A 26,989-nucleotide genomic window follows, 5' to 3' on the forward strand; every position below is an offset into this window, starting at 1 on the left:
GGTTTCATTCTTTTCTATTCAGTCATGGCCAGGGAATCTCCTGCAGTAGCTTCTCTTCCAATTCTGTATTGTTACCACTGGAGTCCCTCAAAGATCTATCCTTGCCCTTCAGCAACATTAGAACCCAAGCCCCAAAACTCAAAAGGATGCTGCCAATTCCAGGATATTTGAAATTATCCAGTTCTTCAAGCAGTTAAAAGGGATGCCTAGTGTCAAATTTATCAATGCTAAGCTTCAGGTTTTAAGTAAATTGAGTCATCTGCTTTTAAAAGCTGTACTTGTTAGCTAGTTTTATGCATGAAAGAATTGAATATTACAGCATGAGTAATCAACAATTGAGATATTCAACTGTGAAGCAGACAGAATTCTGGAGCTGCACAATCCAAATTTTATATCAATGGAACATTTTATCAAATTTTGAATTAGACCAGAGTGCAAGATTATCCAGTATTATGCTACCAGAAGTACATTTGGTTGCTCAGACTACTGCTGCATAACCAGTTGCATTTATACAGACATTTTGCATACAGCAACATCCTATTATAGGAACTTACATACTTCCTGGCAGAAATGTTGGCAGTAATCAAAATCTGCTTTTGTCCAGGAATTAGATTCATATGAATTCCATAAAGTATAATTAAAATCAAAACTATTGGAGGGGGGGGGGGGGGGGGGGGGTGTCCAAAACAACTATTTTGTAATTTAGTAATTTAGTTTATTAAGCACTCGTACAGATAGATAACTCAATAAATATTTAAAATCACTGATTACCCAAAGCCTGTCCTCCATCTACAAGGCACAAGTCAGGAGTGTGGCAGAATACTCTCCACTTGCCTGGATGAATGCAGCTCCAACACTCAGAATGCTCAACACCATCTAGGCCAAAGTAGCTTGCTTGATTGGTACCCTATCCACCACTTTCTTCATTCCCTCCACCACCAACGCACAGTGGCAGCTGTGTGCACCATCTACAAGATGTACTGCAGAAACTCACCACGACTCCTTCAACAGCACCTTCCAAACCCACAACCTTTCACCTAGAAGGACAAGGGCAGAAAACCTATGGAAACACCACCATCTGAAAGTTCCCCTCCAAGCCACACACCATCCCAACTTGGAAAAATATCACCGTTCCTTCACTGTTGCTGGGTCAAAATCCTGGAACTCGCTTCCTAACAGCACTCTGGGTATACCTGCACCAGTTCAAGAAGGCAGCTCACCACCACCTTCTCAAGGGCAATTAGGGATGGGCAACAAATGCTTGCCTTTCCAGTGATGCCTACATCCCATGAAATAATAATTTAAAAATTACATTTGCAACAACACCCACGAAATGGCTTTCCAACAAAATCATGTGGGTAATGCAAGGTTTGTTGTACTGGTTTCCAGTTATAGTCAGTGAACAGTTTCTGTGTCACCAGGATCACAGGCTCCTGTCCAACCGCAGCCTTTGGTTTCAGTTACACCCACATGATTGCAAACATTATTCATTGTGTATAAATAATTAAAAAGGGACCTGGTACAATTCACTCGAGTTCTGATCAAAGGGGAGGTGGTTATTTTGGGAAGGATTTGATAATTGCATAGGGTAGATTGGATCCTTAGATCTGCATGATGCTACAATCTATTTAGTTTTTCAATATATTATGGCCATAGACAAGTGAAAAAAAATTTTACAAGAAATTAGAGACAAAGGGAAAAAAAAGGAATTAACATAGTTCTTGTATCTGTACAACAGTTTATTTACACATTACAACATTTTCCAAACACAAGCTAAAACATATGTATTACTTGAATATAATAAAGTGTGCTCTGTACAAATTCAAAATCCTAGAGTTTAGTGACAATTAATGTACAATAAACGCAGTCAATATACTGTAAAATAGAACTAAAGTAAATGAAGTGCATGCAGCAATTAAAACCAGAAGCCTGCATTTTGCTGGGTATGAAACTGCATGTTGAAAATAGTATTTTATTAGGTCACTCATGAAACCATTCCTTTTTCAATAATTTTTAAACTATCCATGTTGCTTAGTTTTGAGTTGGAAAATATGTAGTGATACTTCCCCGCAACCAGTGGCATCAGCAGCCAGTTTTAGCAGAAGCAGTATCACATTTTCACCAATAAATATATAGACCCATTTCTATGGTAAAGATGGTTACGGAAGCTTTGTTCAGTTTAAAACATTTATTTATAGCGCATCACTTGCCATGCTTCTAGAATATGACTCATCACAAATAAACACCTACCCTTTGAAAAATTGTCTGGATATTGTTTAATTAGGAATCTAACTAGCCAGCATGCAGTTTTGTGCATTTACAGCATTCTTAGCGTAATTTTGTCTCAATTAGAGTCAAATGCTTGAAGCAGTTTACTTTCCAGCCTCAAGCCCTTTGAACAAAGAGTATAAAGGGCCTTTGAGTCAGGCAAGTTTTTAAAAGGAATAAACATGCCACAATTATTTAAGTGGCCAAATCCACCACAATTTTCACAGCAAAGGGGAAAGAAAGAAATGGGGTAGATTAAAAAAAAACAGCTAGTTGACTTCATTGCAGTCTCAGATCAAAATGCTAGCGAATGTATAGTCCTGACTTCACTACTGATCATTTTGAACAGTATACAGAAAAACCCATACAACTAAATATTTCAGAGGCTCTAGTACGACACCTGAACTTCAGCCTTTGAAGGCTCTTGGGGATGTATTGTGTGTTTCTGCACATCAATTAATTCCCACTGATGTTTTCTTTCCTGCTGTGGAGCAGCTGCAAATAAATTCTACTTAGAAACTAGGCCTTTCATCAATTTACAGAGAAGATCCTCTAGACTCAATATTAGAAAGTGAGAAATACTAAGCAGCAGTAATAAAGATCTATGCAGGTGGGAGTTTAGAAAATGCTGAATTGCTGAAATACATGAAAACTATTCATCAATTTTAACATTTCCCTCAGATTATGTACTAAGCAATATGGATAGCACTTTTGCAGGCAAAATTAGCCACACCACACATTAATGCAGCATGTACATAAATCAGGGATTTAAGAGAAAATTCAAGAATTAAAGCTGAAAATTTCAAGAATTCATACAATCTCAATTTTCCAAGAGTGTTTTGGTAACTATGCAGAACACAAGTTTCAATTTACACATTGTAAATTTCACACTCTCAACTTGAGTCTAATGGACAAGTATGTGCTTATACATCCCTTACTCAAAATAACTAGATCATATTTTAAAAAAATCAAATTCAACCATGGTACGAGTTCAACATGCATTTAAAAAAAATTAAAACATCCAGGGTACTGCATTTTGAGTAAGTACTTGCGCACATGCTTGACAAAACAGCACCTTTCAATCTCGACAATCAGGTAACCATATATTTCACAGTTTCGACTTCTATATATCTATAATATCGTATGAATCGGCAGTATGGAACAGTTAAGTAAACTAGGGTAAAGATCTCACTATGATGCCAGTATCAGCCATTAATGGCAGATTGATTACTGGAAAATAAAATTTAACCCAAGTCTCAAATTTTGCAACTGGATCATCTTTTCATTGGTCAAACTCCATCTTTACTTGTGCCAAGCTGCAAAGACAGACGACCCATTATATCTTGCATTTAAATGTAAAAGACTAATCAACGCTGCATACTTTGCTTTTCCTAAACAACGCCAAAAGAATTTCTACAATGCAACTTAAAATACATTGCCCTAAGTCCTAATTACATGCATAGGAACAAGCCTCATTTTCCAAATACTATTCTTACTCTAATCAGCACCAGTAAGCAAGTTGAACACACAAGTGTATGAAAAGTTCAGCAACTTCTGCAATTTCATAAAGCTTACAAAAAAAGATTAAGTCAAAAAATTGGCTTCTTTGCTAGACACAATTGCATAATTCATGTCACTTAAGACTGCATTGTAGAAGTCTGCTTGTGTATGACAAGACAGATAGGCATAAAAGAAAAAACTAAACGTACAGCATGACACCATGAGGTTGTAAAGTCCATTATTCTGAAGGGTAAGTCTTCACTGGCTCCAACTTGAAAGCCCTTGCAATACCAGACCATTCCCATGCTCTTCTCAACAGCCAGCTGAAGAGTGGCACAGATTGTCTCGGAGAAAGCGTCCTGCCTGCAGGAGGTGCATGGCCAGAAAAGGGGAGAAAAAAAACCTGGAGGTTGATGAGAAGAAAATGGTAACATTCACTTAACCATAAGGGAAATAAAATGCTTTCTAACAGTAGAGATAAGAACAAACACAATGTCAATAGTGAAGGCGCAAGTTTTTGTCCAAGTAAATGTGGATTATTTAGGAATCTTTGGAGGTTCTGATATAATTGCATGCAAACAAGCATGGGGTCAAAGAACTGAACTGTCTGTATATAAAATAGCCTGTGTGAAATGAAACAATCAGGGCAAATCTATATTTTGCAAGTGAATGCCACAGCATACTCTAATACCAAAACACCCAGCAGATAAATAGTACATAGCACTTTTAGGTAGTTTCAACTGGACAAAAAAAAACAAGTGTGCACCAATATTGTGCCTCCAAAAAAAGACAAATGAAGCTAAGGTCAGTTATAACTTTTTAGCAATTTCATGATATTGCCTAGCTTGCTGAACTTTTATACATTGCCAGGTCATATTTAATCGGTTATAACAATAATTTAACAAGAACAAAGCCAGGAAGATAAGCCTATTCAAATGGAGAAATTTCTGGCCAATGTTTGCGACACCAAAATAATTCTTATATTCATACCAAACCCATTCCAGGACTTCAGCACATAATTTAGGCCAACACTTCAGTGAAGCAAGGGAATGCTGCACTGTTGGAGCTGCTGTCTTCTAATCTCCAGTTCGGTTGGATATCAAAAATCCCACACTTTTTGAAGACGACCAGGAATCTATTCCGGTGTCCTGGCCAATACTCCACTCTCAAATGATACCACCCCCACCCCGAAAAAAAAATGATTATACATCCAACTGCTGTTTTTGGGCATTGTGCAGTGTGGAAACTCACTTCCATGCAGGCCAATCATCCCAAAGTATTTGATTGCACATAAAGCACTTCGGGATGTTTGAGAGCCACAGTAAGGTGCTATACAGAGTCTCGGACTCTTAATTCAACTTATGCTCATTCAAACTGAAATTGTGCTAAACAAAACCTTTTGTGCTGTTTTATAAAAATGCTTAATTCATATTACTGGAACATTCAATTTTTTGAGGAAAAACAAACTTTGAATTAACAGGAGTAAGACTGTAATTGGAAGTCTTTTTCCTTAATAGCACCCCAGTTAAATCAGCAGGTTTTGTGAATTAACTGCACTGGTACTTTGATCAACTATCTTTTGAAATTAATCTTTTCATAGACCACATACATTTTGTGCATGGGCAAAATCTTCAGAGGGGGCATATATAACCCAAGTCCCTTTGATAATGGCAAGTCTAGTTAAGAATATTGAAGTGGGAAACTGAATTCTGAAAACTGAGCATAAAGAAAAATAGAATATTCAAAAATGCGATCATCAAGTGGATATCTATTATTTTCGTTCACAATGCACAATGAAACACCAAATTAAGGGCGTTTGGGGGGTGGGGGGGGGGAAGAAAATTCTGAAATTATGCAGTCCGAAAAAAAAAAACACCTTGTTAAATCTTACTCTTTTTAAACTTGTATAAAGAGTGCCTCAAGACTGACAACCAGTCTCTTCATACTGATCTTAAAGGACTACGTTTTTATAATAAAACATGGTAGTTGGTTTGCATACTTTTAATATTCCGTAGAGTTGGTCTGGTTTGATATTCTGCCTCCATCCCGAAAATGAACATTCTTTGAAATATTCCATCTTCATAAATTCTTTTACAAATGTTGCTGGGTATGTAAATTTTTCAAAACTTGAGATACAACATACTGGTACTTAATTTCCAACACAAGTAAAACCGCAACTGTAGGTAGATGTCAACAGTGGCATACTGGGATTGTGTTTTTTTACCCACCCCATCAAAAACTTGTGCCCTCAAAATCAGGTCACAAAGCTCTGTAGGAGTATCTTGGGGTTAGTGGAGATGAAAGAGGAGGTGGCTCGAAATAAAAGGTGACAAAAAAAAGTGTCCAAGATGATCCCCTCAAGTTTGTATATCATTAAAACCTAGATGAAGATTAAACTGATGACATTTTACAGCAATTCCATGAGACTGAAAAGTTTGCAGTTTGGAAGAGGGGAGGAGCAATACTGATCAGATTTAATGCATACCTACAATACTGTAAATACATTTAACATTAACCAACTTTGTAAGAAGCTGCTCTTTATTGGTTGCATTTTGGCAGTTTAAAATAAGTCATTTTGTTTGGAGTACATATTTCAATTGCATAGGAGCTATCGTTTGTTTTCAAAAGTTGTTTCACCTACTTATATTGCTGGTAACTATTAGAACACAACAGATTTAGATTTGCATTCTTCCCGTATGCAATGAAAATCCAACGCAGAAAGGCCAACAAAATGAAAAGTCATTTTATGCATTTGATTCAATAAAATTCAAGTTAGGCTTAAGATTTGTGAAGGAGGGAATCTGACCAAACCACAAAAACTTTGAGGGAAGGTTACTTTTTCAAATTGCTACAATATGGACTTTGTGAAGCTTAAAACAGAAGTATATTCTACTCAATCGCCTCATAATCCTAATTTGTACACTGACTAATATGTCCCATTTTTTTTGCTGAGGTTCTTCCCACCCAGTATGAATTCTGGGTTGCTTTTCCCATTTAGGATGCCCTGCTATCCATCATGATATATTGGATTATACTGATTACTGCCACTTCACAAGAATGTACTTCCCCTTTAAGCGCACAATGAATTTGACCAACCATATTCTTAATGGGATTCCATGAAATCAGATTTTGATGAATCATGTTGGTGGTTGGGTTAGCAATACAATTTATTTCCCCCATAATTTATGCCTGGACCAAGAAGAACGAGCAACAGCAGATACAATGCCAACAGATCAGTCTCTTGGTTTGGTGCAATACACAGTAAAAGGCTACAGTTAGAGCATGTGCACAACATCTGGTCAAAACCTCAGAAATCCAGAGCTAAACTAACATAACTAAACACACAATCCAAGCAAACTACAATATATTATCATTTTATATCATACTTTCATTAAAAGGAGAAAGGAGGAAAATAATGGAGGGAAAGAAAAGCACACAACTAGCACCCAAAGCACTCAATCATCAATATATGTCTTCCACCCACATCCCTTACCAATTTACAAGTTTAAACTGTACATTGTTACAAAGTGAGTAACTATCAAAGCTGAAATAGCTATTAAAAGGAGAAAAGAAAACTGGTAAAAGACTGCAACACTGCAATTTATTTGCATGTAGCTCAGCTTGAAGTGTGCAGCGAACCGGACCACACCCGAACCAGTGTCACATCCCATTAGAGACAGAATCACTTTTCCTTGCTCTGATTTTGGCTCAATTTAAAATAAATCTGTCTCCCATAGAACCAAAATCAAAATTTAATAAAGGCCATTTCAATAATACTGCAAAAAAAAAAGGTCATTTGTCAGGCTGGATTTTTCTTCTCTTTTGTTTTAAAGCCATAGCGTGGATATTTCCACAAATATGTTCATGTTGAAAAGGTAGGTTGTGTTGTGTTGATATAATCCATCACAGTAAATCCAGGACACAGCAAACAGACCTAAAAGAGATACTGTCCCTCTAACTTGTCTGGTAATGACCCCTTTGGCTAACTTCCTGCTTGCCCTAAAGACCCATAAAAAAATACCTTTTTAGAAATTGTGTTATGAATAGCATATCTATACTTACCTGTGTGAATGCACCTTTGTTTAAACTCAGAAAGCAGCCATGATACACAGGATAGTGTACAATAGTTGCTATTTTTAGCTTTGAAAATTTTCAGAATTAAATGAAATTAGTTTATTAGATTGATTTCAACATCTTCTCTTCTCTTGTGTACCATGGTAGCTTTTAAGTCCATCATTCAGTCTCAAAAGTATTGCACAACTCCAGATGCCGGCAATACATCGGTAATTACCTGAGGGGAAAAGAGGTACATATCACCCAGATCAAACACACAGAACAAGTTCACAGCTCATTAAAAAAGGAGTATGCCAATGAGGTCATTACTCAGATTTCTGTAAAGGGGCATAAGTACCTACAGGCACATAAGTGGGTACACTGGCCTGGTTCCCTGCAGACTTGATCTCAGTAGATTATTAAGACAGAAGGCACAGTCAAAAGGCCACTGCTGAAAAAGGACTGCTCTTGTGGTACAGTTCGCCTTGTTCCTTTGCTGGTTAAGTTTCTATACTTGATAATATAGTTTCTTCATTGTACCACAAGGCAAATTTCCATCAGCAGCAAGCCATTGACTAAACCATCTGCCAATCTCATGCCTATTTGTTTGCACAAAAACAGGTTTTGTCTTAAGCCGGGCTCTTCAAGATACCATGTTGGATTTTCCCACATGAAAGTCTTGCTACAATATAGCAGTTCATAATTTCTGAATTTTTTCAGCCACCACAATGGGATTCTCTTTCCTGATCTTCTCTGCTGCTTCGGCCTTGTAATCGTAAGGACAGTTGTGTTTGTCAGAGTAGCGATGAAGTCCACAGAAAAGATTTCCACAACGACAATCAAATCCTGTTGGGAGAGAGTGCGGAGAGAAAACCTTAAAGAAAAGCAGTTCAATTCAACATTGCAAAAGTATGATTTGACGCGCATTGGTGATGGGATACGAAAAGGACTGAGGGTAGAATGAGGTTGAATACTAACTTATTGGATGACTGAACTAACAATTGGTAGCAGCAGCTGGAGGCTACTGGTCTGGGGAAATGGGGGGGGGGGGTGAAGGGTGCGAGGAGAAAGAAAGGGAGGGCTGGAAGAAAAAAAAAAGAAAAGGAGAAAAATCCAAGATTATAAACTTGCGTAGACGCAGATCATTGCATCTACAAAATCTAACTTCAAAGTAGTATGGTACAAATTTGAATGTTCAGCTAACTTGTACTATCTTAGGTGTTCCTGACAATACATTAGCCAATACAGGAGAAGCTAGTTCCATATACAATCATATTTTAAGTACATATTTATGGTAAACCTGAGCTCGCACTAATACAAGTCAATGTTTACATTTTATCTATAAAATATTTATTTTTAAGTCCTAGATTTATGGAATAGCAATGGTATGTATTTTCCATAAGGATATCATATTGTTCTTTGAAACTGCTTCAGAACAGTAGGAAGCTGGGCATCAGTTCTTATAAAAGCTCACATTCCAAAACAGTATTTGGCTTCATTTTAAAGTGACACTGAACACAGTCACCAATCCTAAAAGCTATTTACAGACTGTTTTGAATTTGCTTTGGAAGCTCAGTTTGAATCTAAAATTTATCTTTAACCTCCAGGATCCTTTGAAAATTCGCAGGCATTGATTTTATGAATTTCAGTACCATCTCCATTGTACTCGCAGATCAATACCCAGCATCACACTTCATTAGTTGCCTACTGGAAGTCAGACATCTTGGTGAAAACACTTCTGGCTGCAAGGCTTGAAGAGATACCTTAAAGTATCTCATTCTGAATAACAGCGTCTTTAACGTTTTTCACTGTGAATTTTGCTTGGCACTGAAATCTAAAATGAGGGGTATAGAAATATAGATATGCAATTTCTTATTTTAGGCTTGAACATTAAAAGATTTTTGTGGTAGGAGAAAGAGCATTCACCCAGAAAAAAAATACTGCAATTTTTTCCCCCTCTAATCATGTTGGAAATATTTTTAAAAACTGAAGAAGTTTCCATATGCCATATATGCACTCAAAGATTAACGTTTGTTGCAAGAAATTTTTTTTACCCTAAAAAAATTGGGCATCTAATGTGCCTTATATATAAAGCTACTTCACTGTGTTGGACTGAGGGCTGGGCTAAGCTAAATCTGAGGTTGGAAATGACTTGATTTCAAGAATGACTTTTGTTGAAGAGAGTATTTACTTCAAGGGGTATCTACACTATAGGGCAAAAGGGACATCCTAGAAGGTTTTAGGTAGCCGTTAAAGATTCAAAGGGCTGCAGCCAAAAATAGCATGAACAAAGGCTGGGGTGAGAGAGTACTCCATGAAATTCTTCAACCATAGTCTGAAAGGAAGAACACATTCAGATAACAAAAACTTGTTTCCACAGGATTCAAAATTTTGTAAGGGAGCTTTTTTGTATGAAGATTTCAAATGTGGAGACCAGAATGGAATTGCATCTTTTTCTCTCTGAACACTGTATAGAAACCGCTTCATTGCAATACATGAATCAAGTCATTTATTTATTTTATTTAGAGATACAGCAATGAAACAGGCCCTTCGGCCCACCAAGTCTGTGCCGACCAACAACCACCCATTTATATTAACCCTACAGTAATCCCATATTCCTAGGGGCAATTTACAATGGCCAATTTACCTATTAACCTGCAAGTCTTTGGCTGTGGGAGGAAACTGGAGCACCCAGCGAAAACCCACGCGGCCACAGGGAGAACTTACAAACTCCGCACAGGCAGTACCCAGAATCGAACCCGGGTACTTGGAGCTGTGAGGCTGCGGCGCTAACCACTGCACATATTAATTAGTGTCCTACCCTGAGGCATATTTTACATAATAGAAATATAGATCTTTAACAGTTTAAAATCTTGACAAAAGAACCAAATCAGGTACACTACCTTGTTACCCAAGATTACACTGCATTTACATAGTTACGTTATCCTTACCAGTCAATCCAACCTTCTTCCTGCAAGTGAAACATCTATTCTTTTTGGGTTTTGACTTTTCTGAAACCTTTTCCTCTGCTTCTGTGGAACTTTCTGCAGTTTCCAAGTTCACAGCAGCTAGAAAATAACATCCAAGAGATTTAAGTTTGTTCTGATGACAAATACTTACATCATAATTACATGTAATTCATGGCACCAGTACTGGGGAAAGAGGGAGCTGTACCATTGGAATGTCCTTCACCCGAACCATGCTGAGACCAGTGTTCTGGCGAATCGTATGACAAGGACTGTAGAGAGGGCTTTAAACTAAATAGTTTGCCCGGGGGGGGGAGGGGGGGGGGGGGGGTGGGGAGAAGAGAAGAGGCTCACGCAAGGGGAGATTTGCAGAGTTAAAGAGAAAGGACAAGGCAATAGTGCAGGGTAGCGACATGGGTAATAATAACCGGAGTGTGAAAGGGACAGAGTGAAGATTCGTGAGTGCACCAGCAAACAAACTCAGTGTAGAGAAAAATAGTAACAGACAGGATTAAAGGCTCTTTATCTTAATGCACGCAGCATTTTTAACAAGGTGGATGAATTGATGACACAAATAGAAAAAAAAAGTGTATATGATAGCCATTACAGAGACATAGTTGCAAGGTGACCAAGGCTAGGAATTGAATATTCAAGGGTATTTGACATTTTGGAAGGATAGGAAGAAAAAGAAAAGGAAGTGGGGTAGCTCTGAGGTAGAAAAGGTGTTAAATGCTGCAGAGATTATTGGTAGGCCAGAAGATGAGGAAAATTTTAGAAACCAAAGGATGGCTAAAAAAAAAAGTCAGAGTAAACTAGCAAGAAATACAAGGACAGTAAAAGCTCCTATAGAAAAAAAGCACTAGGCAAACTAATCGGACTGAAGGCTGACAAGTCCCCTGGACCAATGGTCTGTATCCTAGCGTCTTAAAAGAAATGGCCGCAGAGACCGTGGATGCATTGGTTGTAATCTTCCAAAATTTCCTAGATTCTGGAAAGGTCCCAGCAGATTAGAAAACCATTATTTAACACCTCTATTCAAGAAAGGAGGGAGGCAGAAAGCAGGAAACTACAGGACAGTTAGCCTAACATCGGATATTGGGAAAATGCTAAAATTCATTACTAAGGAAGTAGTAGCAAGACATTTAGAAAACCAAAATACAATTAGGCAGAGTCAGCATAGTTTTGTGAAAGGCAAATGGTGTTTGACAAATTTATTCAGGTTCTTTCAGGATGTAACAAGCAGGGCGAATAAAGGAAAGCCAACAGATGTATATTTGGATTTCCAAAAGGCAGTTGGTAAGATGTCGCATAAAAACAGGCAAGAGCTCATAGCGTTGGGGGTAATGTATTAGCATGGATAGAGGACTGGCTAACTAATAGGAAGCAGACAGTCAGGATAAATGGGGCATTTTCAGGTTGGCATACTGTAACTAGTGGAGTGTTAAAGGGATCAGTGCTACGGCCTCAACTATTTACGATCTATATTAATGATGGATGCAGCGGCCGAGTGCATTGTAGTCAAATTTGTTGATGATACAAAGGTAGGTAGGAAAGCAAGTTGTGAGGAGGACAAAAAGTCTGCAAAATAATATAGATAGGTTAAGTGAACAGGCAGAAATTTGGCAGATGGAATATAATATGGGAAAAATATGTGAGGTTGTCCACTTTGGTAGGAAGAATAGAAAAGCAGATTATTTAAACGGAGAGAGAATGCAGAATGCTGCAGTAGAGGGATCTGGGCGTCCTAGTGCATGAATCACAAAAAGTTAGTATGCAGATACAGAAGTAATTAGGAAGGCATATTGAATATTCGCATTTATTGCAAAGGGGATGGAGTATAAAAGTAGGAATGTCTTGCTGCAACTGTTCGGGACATTGGCGAGATTGCACCTCAAGTACTGTGTACAGTTTTGGTCTCCTTCCTTAGGGAAGCATCAGAAGCAGTTCAAAAAAGGTTCACTAGGCTAATTCCTGGGATGAAGGGGTCGTCTTATGAGGAAAGCTTGAGCAGGTTGGGCCTGTACTCATTGGAGTTAAGAAGAATGAGAGGTAATTTTATTGAAACATAAGAATTTGAGGGAGCACGACAGGGTACATACTGAAATAATGGAGGAATTTAGAACTAGGGGGCTGAATTTCAGAATTAGGTGTCTCCCATTTATGGCTGAGATAGAAATGGAGATAAGCAGGAATTTCTTCTGAGTGTCGTTAATTTTTAGAATTGTCTTCCGAGAGAGCAGTGGAGGCTGGGTCATTGAATACATTCAAGGCCGAGTTGACAGGGTTGTTGGGTGGCATGGGGGTTGTGAGGTGGGTGGTGGGGAGATTGGGTACGGCAAGGAGTTAAGGCCACAATCAGATCACCCATGATCTTATTGAATGGTGGAACAGGCTCGAGGGGCCAAGTGACCTACTCCTGCTCCATTTCTTGGGATCTTTTAAGGAGAAGGTGGAATACAGGTTCTGACATATAAAATTAAAATTCTATAACAAACAAGTTAAAACAAAGCAATTTTACACAAAATGCATCATATTGAAAGTAATTAGGGGAGGCAGTTGCGTAGTGGTATTGTTACTGGACTAGTAACCAAGAGACCCAGGGTATTGCTCTGGGGACATGGGTTCGAATCCCACCACGACAGAAGGTGGAATGTGAATTCAATTAATAAATTTGAAATTAAAAGCTTGTCTAATGATGGCCATAAAACCATTGTCGTAAAAACCCATTGGTTCCATAATGTCCTTTAGGGAAGGAAATCTGCTGTCCTTACCTGGTTTGGCATACATGTGACTCCAGACACAGCACTGTGGTTGACTCTTACTTGTTCTCTGAATTGGCCTAGCAAGTCAGTTGCATCAAACTGCTACAAACTCAATAAGGAATGAAACCAGATGGACCTAGGCACAGGAAATGACGTAAGCAAACCCAGCCCTGTCGACCTTGCAAAGTCCTCCTTACTAACATCTGGGGCTTGTGCCAAAGTTGGGAGAGCTGTCTCACAGACTAGTCAAGCAACAGTCTGACATAGTCATACTCACAAAATCACACCTTACAATATCCCAGACACCGCCATCACCATCGATGCATGTCCGGTCGCACCAGCAGGACAGACCCACCAGAGGTGGCGGCACAGTGGTACACAATCAGGAGGGAGTTGCCCTGGGAGTCCTCAACATCAACTCAGGCCTCCATGAAGTCGCATGGCACCAGGTCAAACATGGGCAAGGAAATCTTCTGCTGATTACCACCTACCGCCCCCCCTCAGCTGATGAATCAGTGCTCCTCCATGTTGACCACCACTTGGAGGAAGCAGAGGGTGGCAAGGGCACAGAATGTACTCTGGGTGGGGGACTTCAATGTCCATTACCAAGAGTGGCTCAGCAGCACCACTACTGACCGAGCTGGCCCAGTCCTAAAAGGACATAGTTGCTAGAGTGGGTCTGCAGCAGATGGTAAGGGAAGTAACAAGAGGGAAAAACATACTTGACCTCGTCCTCACCAATCTGTCTGCTGCAGATGCATCTGTCCATGACAACATTGGTAGGAGTCACCACCACACAGTCCTTGTGGAGACTAATTCCTGTCTTCACATTGAAGACACCCTTCATCGTGTTGTGTGGCGCTACCACCGTGCTAAATGAGATAGATTTCAAACAGATCTAGCAATGCAAAACTGGGCATCTATGAGGCGCTCTGAGCGATCAGCAGCTGCAGAATTGTATTCAACCACAATCTGTAACCTCATGGCACAGCATATCCCCCACTCTACCATTACCATTGAGCCGGGGGATCAACCCTGGATCAATGAAGAGTGCAGGAAGACATGCCAAGAGCAACACCAGGCAAACCTCAAAATGAAGTGTCAACCTGGTGAAGCTACAACACAGGACTACTTGCATGCCAAACAGGATAAGCAGCATGCGATAGACAAAGCTAAGCAATACCACAACCAACGGATCAGATCCAAGCTCTGCAGTCCTGCCACATTCAGTTGTGAATGGTGGTGGACAATTCAACAACTGGAGGAGGTGGCTCCACAAATATCCCCATCCTCAATGATGGGGGAGCCCAGCACATCAGTATAAAAGATAAGGTTGAAGCATTTGCAACAATCTACAGCCACAAGTGCCGAGTGGATGATCCATCTCAGCTTCCTCCTGAAGTCCCTAGCATCACAGATGCCAGTCTTCAGCCAATTTGATTCACTCAACGTGATATCAAGAAACAACTGAAGGCATTGGATACTGAAAAGGCTATGGGCCCTGACAACTTTCCAGCAACAGTACTGAAGACCTGTGCTCCAGAACTCCAGGGCGGCACAGTGGCGTAGTGGTTAGCACCGCAGCCTCACAGCTCCAGCGACCCGGGTTCAATTCTGGGTACTGCCTGTGTGGAGTTTGCAAGTTCTCCCTGTGTCTGCGTGGGTTTTCTCCGGGTGCTCCGGTTTCCTCCCACAAGCCAAAAGACTTGCAGGTTGGTAGGTAAATTGGCCATTATAAATTGCTCCTAGTATAGGTAGGTGGTAGGGAAATATAGGGACAGGTGGGGATGTGGTAGGAATATGGGATTAGTGTAGGATTAGTATAAATGGTTGGTTGATGGTCGGCACAGACTCGGTAGGCCGAAGGGCCTGTTTCAGTGCTGTATCTCTAAACTAAACTAAACTTGCTGCACCCCTGGTCAAATAGTTCCAGTACAGCTACAACACTGGCATCGACCAGGCAATGTAGAAAAGCTCAGGTATGTCCTGTACGCAAAAAAACAAGACAAAAAAACTCTCCACTGGTTGGAGTCGTACCTAGCGCAAAGGAAGATGGTTGTGGCTGTTGGAGGTCAATCATCTCGGCTCCAGGACATCACCGCAGGAGTTCCTCAGGGCAGCGTCCTAGGCCCAACCATCTTCAGCTGTTTTATCAATGACCTTCCTTCAATCATAAGGTCAGAAGTGGGGATACTCGCAGATGATTGCACAATGTTCAGCACCACTCGCGACTCCTCAGATACTGAAGCAGTTTGTGCAGAAATGCAGCTAGACCTGGACAATATCCAGGCTTGGGCTGACAAGTAGCAAGTCACATTTGTGCCACACAAGTGCCAGGCAATGGCCATCTCCAACAAGAGAGAATCTAATCATCTCCCCTTGACATTCAATGGCATTACTATCGCTGAATCCCTCACTATCATCCTGGGGGTTACTAATGACGAGAAACTGAACTGGAGTAGCCATATAAATACCGTGGCTACAAGAGCAGGTCAGAGGCTAGGAATCCTGCAGTGAGTAACTCACCTCCTGACTCCCCAAAGTCTGTTCACCATCAACAAGGCACAAGTCAGCAGCGTGATAGATCTCCACTTGCCTGGATGGGTACAGCTCCAACACTCAAGAAGCTTGACACCATCCAGGATAAAGCAGCCACTTGACTGGCACCCCATTCACAAACATTCACTCCTTCCACTGAGGCTGCAGTGTATACCATCTACAAGATGCACTGCAGCAACGCACCAAGACTCCTTAGACAGCACCTTCCAAACCCACGACCTCTATCATCTAGAAGGACAAGGACAGCAGATGCATGGGAACATCACCACCTGTAAGTTCCCCTCCAAGTCACACGCCTGACTTGGAAGTATACCGCCGTTCCTTCACAGTCACTGGGTCAAAATCCTGGAACACTCTTCCTAACAGTACTGTGGGTGTACCATCCCACATGGACTGCAGCAGTTCAAGAAGGCAGCTCACCACCACCTTCTCAAGGGCAATTAGGGATGGGCAATAAATGCTGGCTTAGCCAGGGATGCCTACATCCCATGAATGAATTAAAAAAAAGAAAATTCAGAATACTGCTTGCAGAAATTCAGGAAGTTCAGTGTGCCGAGATTAACTCCATAAACCAGCAGTACACTTGTAGACAAAAGGTCAAACAGTATAAAATGCAGGTTCCCAGAATCAGAACTACAAAATAAAAGTAGATTTGGCTATTCCAAGATTAAAAATAAACTGCTGCTTACCAGAATGATTCCAGGGCTAAACCGGTTATGAGGACAGGTTGCATAGACTAAGCTTTTATTCCCTTGAAAACAGATGATTAGGGATAGTCTAATTGAGATGTTTCAGATTATCAAAGGAGTTGACAGACAAAAACTATTTCCTCTGGTGAGGGTGTCCAAAGCAAGGGGGCATAACACTGAAATTAGAGCTAGGCCATTTAGGGGTGATGTCAGGAAGCATTTCTCCACATAAACGGTAGTGAAAATCTGGAATACTCTCCCCCAAAAAACTGCTGAGGCTAGGACTATTGAAAATTTCAAAACTGAAATAGGTAATATTTTGTTAGCCAAGGCTACAAAACTAAGGTGAGTAGATGGAGTTAAAGTACAAATCAACCATGATCTAACTGAATGGCTGAACAAGCTTGAGGGGCTGCATGGCCTACTCCTATTCCTACTGTTGAGAACTCTGGACTTTATAACATGACTGTTTTTTTTAAAAAAATTGAGACTTTTAAACAAGTTTACGATGGAGTTCGGAAGGTCAGGTGACCTCACATCCATTCTGCGAAAGGACAAGATAGAAGTCTTGGTTACCAGGACAACAAAGAACAGATCAGTCTTTTTTTTGACAAAATAGACTTCAGGGGTAACACCTGAAGAACAATGGGTTTCACCCTCCCAGACTTTCTGGTCATAACAAAGGAGTCAGTTATTCTGAAGGTGCAAACGTACCTAGCAGCTATTAATACCTGGGAATAATGGCTCACCCAGGCGGCTCTGTGAAACCAGACTTCTGGACATTGCATATTGGAATGAGACAATAAGCTATTGACTTTTGAGTCCAGGTAAGACAGGAAACCAGCGGTTGCGGCCTCAAGGCAGGCTGTAAGAAGGGAACCCAGTGATTGAAACTTGAGAGCAGGCTGTAAGGAAGACAACCAGCAATTGCAGCCTCAAGGGAGAGGGAGAGAGAAAAAGAGAGAGAGGGAGAGAGGGGACACCTGCTCTCGGAAGCCTGTGACAGCAAAAGGCCGCTAAGACTTGAACCGGTTTTGAAAGCTGAAGCTTGAGGAAAGGTAGAAGACCAGGAGGATCACCAGGAATCACCTTATTCTTGTTCATTCAGGTCAGAAGTGCTTACAGTAGTGAGCGAAGAGGATATTGATTTTTGAAAAAGGTCCGGGAGATCCAACCCATTGCGAATGCAAGGAGTTTGGGATTTTTAACCACAAAGGATTTCACCGTCAAAAAAGACGGTGTAACATGCAAGTGTGGTGAGGTTTTCAATTATTTTAATAAGTAAAGAAAATACCCTTTTCTGTAATTTGGGGTGTCAGCTACTTAAAGTCCTATTTAGTTACCGGGGATTTATTTTTGTTGTTATAAATAAGTCTTAAAACATGAAATCTTGTGTAATTCGTTAAATTGCTCTGAGGGCTCCTATCTCATTTTTCACGTCAACAGTGTTGAGTGGTATTAAATCTACCTGTTTGAACACCATAATCAGTATAAAACTATGAATGTTGCCTTTTGTAAATCTTTTCCATAAATGCCTAATGATTTTCTTTTAAACAAAAACACATGCACCCTTACTTCCACCTCTCGATACTCTCAGTTTATTGGGAACATAGGAGCAGGAGTAGCCCATTCGGCCAGTCAAGCCTGCTCCGCCTTTCAATTAGAGATCATGGCTGATCGTCTACCTTAACGCCACTTTCCCATGCTATCCCCATCATCCCTTGATGTCATTAGTATCCAGATATCTAGTGTTTGAGCTTTCACAGCCCTTTGAGGTATTCTTTCCCTGCTCATCTTTGTACTCAAAGCAATGAACAATTCTACTGCAGAAGATAGAAACCAACCTGATGCTGTGACGACTTCAACCTTTACAGCTCCCTCAGTCTCAGTGCTCGATTCATCTTGGGAGATGCTCATTGCAGTCATCTGCTGCGTTACTGGAGTGCTAGAAGAGGGTTATCATAAACAGAATTCTAAATGTCATCAAGTGCAGATCTGAACTGTATGGCAACATACCATCTACAGATCATGACTAACAATGAAAGGCTTTTTCCGTACCCAGTACTATCCACCACGGACTCTTCCACGAAAATCAGCATACCTCCCATTAAGTTACTGCCAGACACTCATTAATCTACAGACTTTAGTGTACAACAAATTATACATCACCTTTAACGTAATAAAACTGTATGGACAGAGTGGGCAACACAATGTCTTAGACACAGGTCTTACAGCCTGTAAGACACAGGTCTTACAGCCCTGGTAATTATAGACCTGTGAGCCTTACTTCGGTTGTGGGTAAAATGTTGGAAAAGAGACAGGATTTATAATCATCTAGAAAAGAATAAGTTCATTAGCGATAGTCAGCACGGTTTTGTGAAGGGTAGGTCGTGCCTCACAAACCTTATTGAGTTTTTCGAGAAGGTGACCAAACAGGTGGATGAGGGTAAAGCAGTGGATGTGGTGTATATGGATTTCAGTAAGGCGTTTGATAAGGTTCCCCACGGTAGGCTATTGCAGAAAATACGGAAGTATGGGGTTGAAGGTGATTTAGAGCTTTGGATCAGAAATTGGCTAGCTGAAAGAAGACAGAGGGTGGTGATTGATGGCAAATGTTCATCCTGGAGTTTAGTTACTAGTGGTGTACCGCAAGGATCTGTTTTGGGGCCACTGCTGTTTGTCATTTTTATAAATGACCAGGAAGAGGGTGTAGAAGGGTGGGTTAGTAAATTTGCGGATGACACTAAGGTCGGTGGAGTTGTGGATAGTGCCGAAGGATGTTGTAGGGTACAGAGGGACATAGATAGGCTGCAGAGCTGGGCTGAGAGATGGCAAATGGAGTTTAATGCGGAAAAGTGTGAGGTGATTCACTTTGGAAGGAGTAACAGGAATGCAGAGTACTGGGCTAATGGGAAGATTCTTGGTAGTGTAGATGAACAGAGAGATCTTGGTGTCCAGGTACATAAATCCCTGAAGGTTGCTACCCAGGTTAATAGGGCTGTTAAGAAGGCATATGGTGTGTTAGCTTTTATTAGTAGGGGGATTGAGTTTCGGAGCCACGAGGTCATGCTGCAGCTGTACAAAACTCTGGTGAGACCGCACCTGGAGTATTGTGTGCAGTTCTGGTCACCGAATTATAGGAAGGATGTGGAAGCTTTGGAAAGGGTGCAGAGGAGATTTACTAGGATGTTGCTTGGTATGGAGGGAAGGTCTTATGAGGAAAGGCTGAGGGACTTGAGGTTGTTTTCGTTGGAGAGAAGGAGGAGGAGAGGTGACTTAATAGAGACATATAAGATAATCAGAGGGTTAGATAGGGTGGATAGTGAGAGTCTTTTTCCTCGGATGGTGATGGCAAACACGAGGGGACATAGCTTTAAGTTGAGGGGTGATAGATATAGGACAGATGTCAGAGGTAGTTTCTTTACTCAGAGAGTAGTAGGGGCGTGGAACGCCCTGCCTGCAGCAGTAGTAGGCTCGCCAACTTTAAGGGCATTTAAGTGGTCATTGGATAGACATATGGATGAAAATGGAATAGTGTAGGTCAGATGGTTTCACAGGTCGGCGCAACATCGAGGGCCGAAGGGCCTGTACTGCGCTGTAATATTCTAAAAAAAAACGTCCCAAGGTGTTTCACATAGGAGCATTATAAAACAAAATATGACGCTGAGCCACGTAAAATGTTAGGAGAGATGACCAAAAGCTCGATCGACGAGGTAGGTTTTAAAGAATGTCTTAGAGGAGAAAAGTGAGGTAGAGGCAAGGAGGTACAGGGAGGGTATTCCAGAGCTTAAGGCCTAGCACAACCAATGGTACAGCGATTAAAATTGGGGATACACAAGAGGCCAGAATTAGAGGAATGAAGATATCTTGGAGGGTTGTGGGACTGGAGGAGATTACAGAAACAGGAGGGGCAAGGCCATGGAGGGATTTGGAAACAAGGATGAGAATTTTAAAATCAAAATGTTGTTTGACCAGGAGCCAATGTAGGTCAGGAAGCACAAGGGTGATAGGGGAATGGGATCTGGTGTGAATAAAGACAGACAGCAGAGATTTGGATGACCTCGAGGGTAGAATATAGGAGACCAGCCCCAGGAGTGCATTGAAATAGTCAAGTCCAGGTAACGAAGGCATGAATGAGGATTCCAGCAGCAGATAAACTGAAACAGGGGCGAAGTCAAGCAATGTACAGAGATAGAAATAGGCAGTCTTAGTGATGGCACGAATGAGGTTAGAAGCTCACCTCGGGGTCAAAAGAGACACCAAGGTTGTGAGCAGACAGGCTTAATCTTAGAATGTTGCCAGGAAGAGGGATAGAGTCAGTAGCAAGGGACAGAGTTTAGTTTTTTGGAAAAATTTCTTGTAATAATCTTAGGGACGGTAGAGGAATTACAATGTGAGCACTAATAAGCACTCCCAGATCAAAGGAAAGCTTCAATCTTAATCCACCCCTACACCAATTGCATCGGTCTGAATTTTAACTAGCATGTGATTGAAACATATAGACCAGAAGGGTGCAGGTTTGCTTCCCAACCTGTAGGAATAGTTGGGAGCAAGATGCTAAAATAAGCACCTATGTTCCACACTTGGGATGGAAAATCTAGGCTACACACTGCATGATGTGTTGAAGGGAGGCAGGGAAACCACACCCTGGGACCATGCAATACTTTCTGGCGGGAGTAAGTGAGAGAGAACTGGAATGGTTTAAAAAAAAAAAAAAACGACTTCTAGAATTGTCACATTTATGTCCCTCCTAATCCTACTAGGTCAACCCTATTAATCTCACGAATAGTAGACATACCTAGTTTTGGCAGATGTGACATTCACAGAGACATCTGCAGACATTTCAGGGTTTCCTTCTGTGCACTGAACAGGGATGGACTCTGTGCTTGAACTGCTGTTACTACTGATCCCACTAGTTGCTGTTGGGCAAAAGGAAGTATTAATGCAAACTCATTCAAGTCAAACAAAACACAGAAAATACAGCAACTTCTTATAATGGGTGAGGCATTACATATACATCTTGCCCTCCCTCGTGCAGAGAACATAAGCAACGCTACATACTGAAGGAATACAACAAATAAACATTTACTAAACTTCTATACTGCAAATTGGAAATCCGATCTAGCAATTTATTTTAAAAGAGTTACGACCAAGGCAGAAAAAATGCATTGTTAATTCAGACCTACTACTCCACAGGTCACAGCATTTCAACAAATTTTCCCACCTACTGAAGAATAGCCAAATTAGACACACTATTTGTCCCCCAGAACATAGCACACCAAACCAGGTTTCTTTAAACATTAACTATTTATTAGAAAAGAAATAAGAAGTCTTAACTAATAATGAGATAAATTTGTATATATGAAAAGCTCCTTAGTTCCTTAGCCCTCATACATACTAAAAAAAGGTTAACTGGGGGAAAAGGATTTTGGTTTACAGCTGTTTCTTAGAAATAGAAGGAATAATTTTTTAAAAATCAGTTCGGCACGTTCCGGTAGGAAATCTTCAGTTGGGTGAGGTGTTCCAGAGTCGAATAGTCAGATGTCACCCGAAGTATCTCCAGGCAAGGTTGATGAACAGTCTTGGATGGGTAGGTGTTCAAGGCAATTCGACTACAGCATGCATCACATAGGTCTTTTAGCAGGGGTGTAGCAAAAGGTCTGCTCAGGACTCTCAGCAGCAACACAGCAGCAGAAGCTTTGTTCAGGCTCCAGGTTTTCCCAACACAGGAGACAACAGGAAACACACTGGATCTAGGAATTCTTCAGAGACAGGAGGCAATAGGAATCTACCTCCTTTCAAATGCAGTATTTATTTTCAAGAGATGCAGGTTTCCTTTACAGAGAGAGATCTTTCTCTAGTCTCCAGGCAGGTCAGGTCTAAGTTTCAAATGCCTGCTCTTTGTTCAACTGACTGGTTTTTAAAAGTCCAAAGTAAAAGCAAAAGGCCTTCCTGAGTTGAACACGTGACCAGACAAATTTGCCCGTGTCATTCAAAGTGTTGCTCGTTGCTCTTAGGAGGTCAAAACCCCTGACTGGCTTCCTCGAAACTGCTTACTCTTTCTACTTTTGTATACAAAGTCAACATCCAAAAATTCCAGCTATTTGCAGGTGTCTAAGTCCATTGAAAAATCCATGTTCAGCTTTTAAAAACACACAGAAGTCTAAGATTTTAGTGCAAAAATAAAACCTCTTGTAACAATATACCCTTCACCCCGTCCCACTCAACATAGTTACGTTGACAAAAGTGAAAATTGGTGCTTTTTTTTTTACACCTCTGTTAACTGTTAATGGCTAAATCTTTGAAAGCCATATCCATTGATTTACAAGTCTCTTTCAATGAAATGAATTTATCCAGCACATAACTGGCCGTACAGACGAGCAAGTTTCCAGATTTGACGTGGTATCTGTTGTGTTATGGACAGGGAGGAAATGGTGGGGTGATTTCCGTTTCACCTCTCAACTGACTGCAGGTAGTGTTTTTATTAGAATTATATTTTAATTCCTTGAGCCTTTTAAATGGTCAATAAACATAAATGCCAGATAGATGTTTATTAAACAAAAACCCAAAAAGCACACACAGATACGAAAAAAGAGAGATTAAAAAAGATAGCATGCATTTAGGTATGGTGTTTTTTTAAAGGTTCGTTGTAAAACCTTGTTAGTTTTCCCAGGAGGAAAATTTAAATGGTGCAAGCTTGTTCTTCCTTTACTCCTGGTTCACCGGAGCCAAGCTTTGGAGAATTTCAGGTGAACGGATGCTTGGCTGCAGACTTCTTTGGTTAAATCTTAGTTATAGTCCGTTGATGAACATCCTGTTGCGATCTCTCACATGGGAAGTTTTCCAAGGTCACCTTTTCGTTTCTGCCTCTCAGCCTCCTGGCTTTCTTGTCTCTGGTCTGGTCTCTAGCTTTCTGCATAGAAAAGTCTTTTTTTTCACAAAAGAAACCTGATCAGGCTCAATTTCTGTCAGGTGACCATAGCTGCTCTCTCCTGGTGTTTTCACACAATGTCTCGAATATGCAGCCATTGTTAGACAATGGTGTTTAAATGTTGCTCATTTCATTAAAGTGGTTTTTGGTCACATTTATTATCCAGTTTGGCCTGAAGATGCTTTGGCTGCAAAGGTCATCGTTAGTCCAACTGGTTGAAAAAGGTAGCCAGGAACACTGAATGGGGCTAATTAACATTTGTACTGCTTTCAAGGCTGGTCCAGACATTGCAATGGATTCAGTCTCCAGCAGTCATTATATATATTTGCAGTACAGGAGAAGTCACCTGACCTCTTCCTCCATTTTGTCTGGTAGCAAAAGTGCATCTTTTTTTGGGAAAGTTAATTCATCAGTTTTATAGTTCATAACTGCTCTTTGCGTGACCGTAACAGTTGAGTTAGCGGAAGTAGCATTAGGGGTCCTACAACTGGCATCAGCAACCCTGGATTAAACAAGGGAAAAACTAGCCAGGATTCCTTATTGATATCCAACAATCCCTGTATAAAATATATGCCTGTATAAATATTGGGGTGAAGTCAGAATTTGGCATGGCTGAGATACTCTTGCATCATTCTCTTCTTTCCAGGTAGTCAAATATCCTGTTAATGCATACAGTCCAAGCATACCCAGTCACCACTGTCAGCAGGAATGAGAAAATTAGCAAGATGTATTAAAAAGGAGAAAAAAAAAGTCCTGCGAAGTAGTGTCAATCAAATGTGCATCTCATAACCTATATCTAAAAAAAAAGTAACTTCAGCTCTTTAACCTCTCAGCCTGAGTTTTTTGACCAACTCACAGTAAACCTTTATCAGTTGCCCAGGCCCAAGAAGCTTTAAGAACTAAAGCTTCCAAGTTTTTAAGCAAAGCTTGTCAAGACTGTAGGGGCAGATTTCTACATAATCAATCAGGCAGACAAGTTGCTGTTTCTGACAAATTTCCAGCTCCCTGGATCATTAAGAACAATTAAAACAAAAATTTTAAACCTTCAACACTGCCTAGAGAATTCCCAGCTTATAAAATAAACTGATTGCAGTAATTCAATCCCAGGAATACTTTTATCATGAACCTGAACATCACAACTATTTAGCTCCAATAAATAGTTTGCTTATATAGCAAGGTTAACTCTGTTACCATATCTTTTTTTTCTGCTAGAAGATGAAAGCTCATCAAAATAGTATCCACTATTTCTTAACAGTACTATTTTCAGGAGTCAACATGCATATGTATGTGCATTTATAGACAAGATACCATTCCTTCTCCACTTCTCAGACAAGCCCTATCTTCAAGAACATTAACAATTTCACATACATTGGGAAGTTGTCACATAAGTCATAACATTCTCTTTCCCCTCTCTCCACAAAACAAGGTTCTTGTGCTGCAGAACTCTGACAATATATAAAAGCAAAATACTGCAGATGCTGGAAATCTGAAACAAAAACAAAAAGCGCTGGAAATACTTAGCAGGTCTGGCAGCATCTGTGGAGAGAGAGAAGCAAAGTTAACATTTCAGGTCTGTGACCTTTCATCAGAACTGGCAAAGATTAGAAAAGAATTAGGTTGTAAGCAAGTGAAGGGGAGGAGGGTGGGGGAAGAGAACAAAGGGGAAGGTGTTTGACAGGCAGGCGAGATTAAATAACAAAGCTGTCCTGGGACATGTGCTAATGCTTGTGGTGAAAGACAAAGCATTAGTCCAGCGAGACTGTTAATAGCAGAATAATGAGCAGCTCTGACTACATGAAAAGCAGGCACGTGGTTAAAAAATAAGTTAAAAAAAGGCCAGTCATGCTCTGAAGTTATTGAACTCAATGTTCAGTCCGCTTTTCAGTTACACTCACTTTTACATGAAAGGAAACATGCAAGACAGCAGATTAAATACTGTTAACACTATGTTTGCAATGCTTTGACAGGTTGACGACTGCTCCTAGTCTTCCAGGCTGAGAAGGTTAAAGAGGTGCAGCTGGATTTAGCCACAGTTTCAGAAGTATAGCAATCAACCTGCACCTGGACGGAAGAGCGGAAAGGAACAGAGTCCAGTGACATGCCGAGTACTGTCAGCAACTGACAAATAGCAGCCAAATAGAGCATGTTCTAACTACAGCATCAAAAGAGGGTGATGAATTTCTAACCTTTGTTCTGGCAATTCAAGAAAAATTAGCACAACTGAAATGGCAGAAAAAGTCTACCTTGAATAGTACATTCAATCTTTAAGGCTCATTCTAGTGTATGAGCCCAACTCTTTACTTCATCCCAAAACATGGCAAAACATTTCCCCCATCATACATAAGTATACAAAGCAGAACCTTTTTGGTCAAATTTGAGTACAGCCAATTTTAATGCTCCAAAACAAGCCTTCCAGTAGCTATTGTTTTACAGACTGAATGCTTTTGTGCCAGTTACACTCAATTTGAATATCTGGTTCAGGCTGTGAAATCAGTTGCAAACAGAACAGATTCACTAGTTCATTCGTGCAATGTCCCTCCAGCAGAAATCAGCATTGTTAGGTTCAGGGAGGTATAATGGCCCATAATTTGCTTTGGCAGAGCAACAAACTGCACCTGCTGTTAGTTAGGCTCACACATGCCAGGTCAGGTTTTAAATTTCTTTTTTTAATGTGGCAAGTTGCTGAAAGAGCAAGCTGACAATGTCACAGTGAGGGAAACTGGGCATCTGGGATATGAATAAACAGGGTAAGCAACTGCATCCCCTTAACCAAATTAGATTGAAGGATTGTAAAATTAACAGGGCAGTGACTGAATAGGAAGTTAGAACTGGTGAATTCAATATCAAATTATGTACAGAGAGAAATTAAAAAGGGGAAGAACGATTGAATTGAGGGGAGAGACACACAAAGGAAAAGTAAACTAAAACTTACTTTTAAATTTTACATTTTTAGAATCTCCAACAGTAATTAAAACCTAAAGGAAGGAGGCTCTGTCTGCACTTGGTTAATTTTCAGTGTCAGAGCTTTTGCATGGCAGTATTAACACATTACTCCGTTTAAGGGGTACTTAAAATGAAATGGACAAGACGACTTTCTATGGCGAGTTTAGTTCATATTTACTGCACAAATATAGCAACTTCATACCATTCAACACATTTCAATGATGATGAGAGAGAGAGAGAGAGAGAGAGAGAGATATATATATATATATATGCCATCAGCCTCACCATTATCTTGACAGAAAATATCAATATATTTTT

General features: G+C 40.4%; 1 protein-coding gene across 5 annotated transcripts in view; it reads right to left on the reverse strand.

Annotated features, from left to right (window-relative positions):
• Positions 1–1,758: 1,758 nt before the first annotated feature.
• Positions 1,759–26,989, reverse strand: part of LOC137351640 (AN1-type zinc finger protein 5-like) — a 40,044-nt gene continuing 14,813 nt past the window's right edge. For 4 of the 5 annotated variants that reach the window (XM_068016293.1, XM_068016294.1, XM_068016291.1 and 1 more), the window contains 4 exons: positions 21,596–21,716; positions 18,642–18,742; positions 10,773–10,889; positions 1,759–8,667 (listed from right to left, as the gene is read on the reverse strand). In XM_068016293.1, coding sequence (XP_067872394.1) covers positions 8,519–8,667; positions 10,773–10,889; positions 18,642–18,742; positions 21,596–21,716 — 488 coding nt within the window. In that variant the 3' untranslated portion in view covers positions 1,759–8,518. The remainder of the gene's footprint in view (positions 8,668–10,772; positions 10,890–18,641; positions 18,743–21,595; positions 21,717–26,989) is intronic. The other variant, XR_010969541.1, reaches the window with a different exon arrangement.

This window comes from Heterodontus francisci, chromosome 36 (genome assembly GCF_036365525.1).
Source record: "Heterodontus francisci isolate sHetFra1 chromosome 36, sHetFra1.hap1, whole genome shotgun sequence".
Classification (NCBI taxonomy): domain Eukaryota; kingdom Metazoa; phylum Chordata; class Chondrichthyes; order Heterodontiformes; family Heterodontidae; genus Heterodontus; species Heterodontus francisci.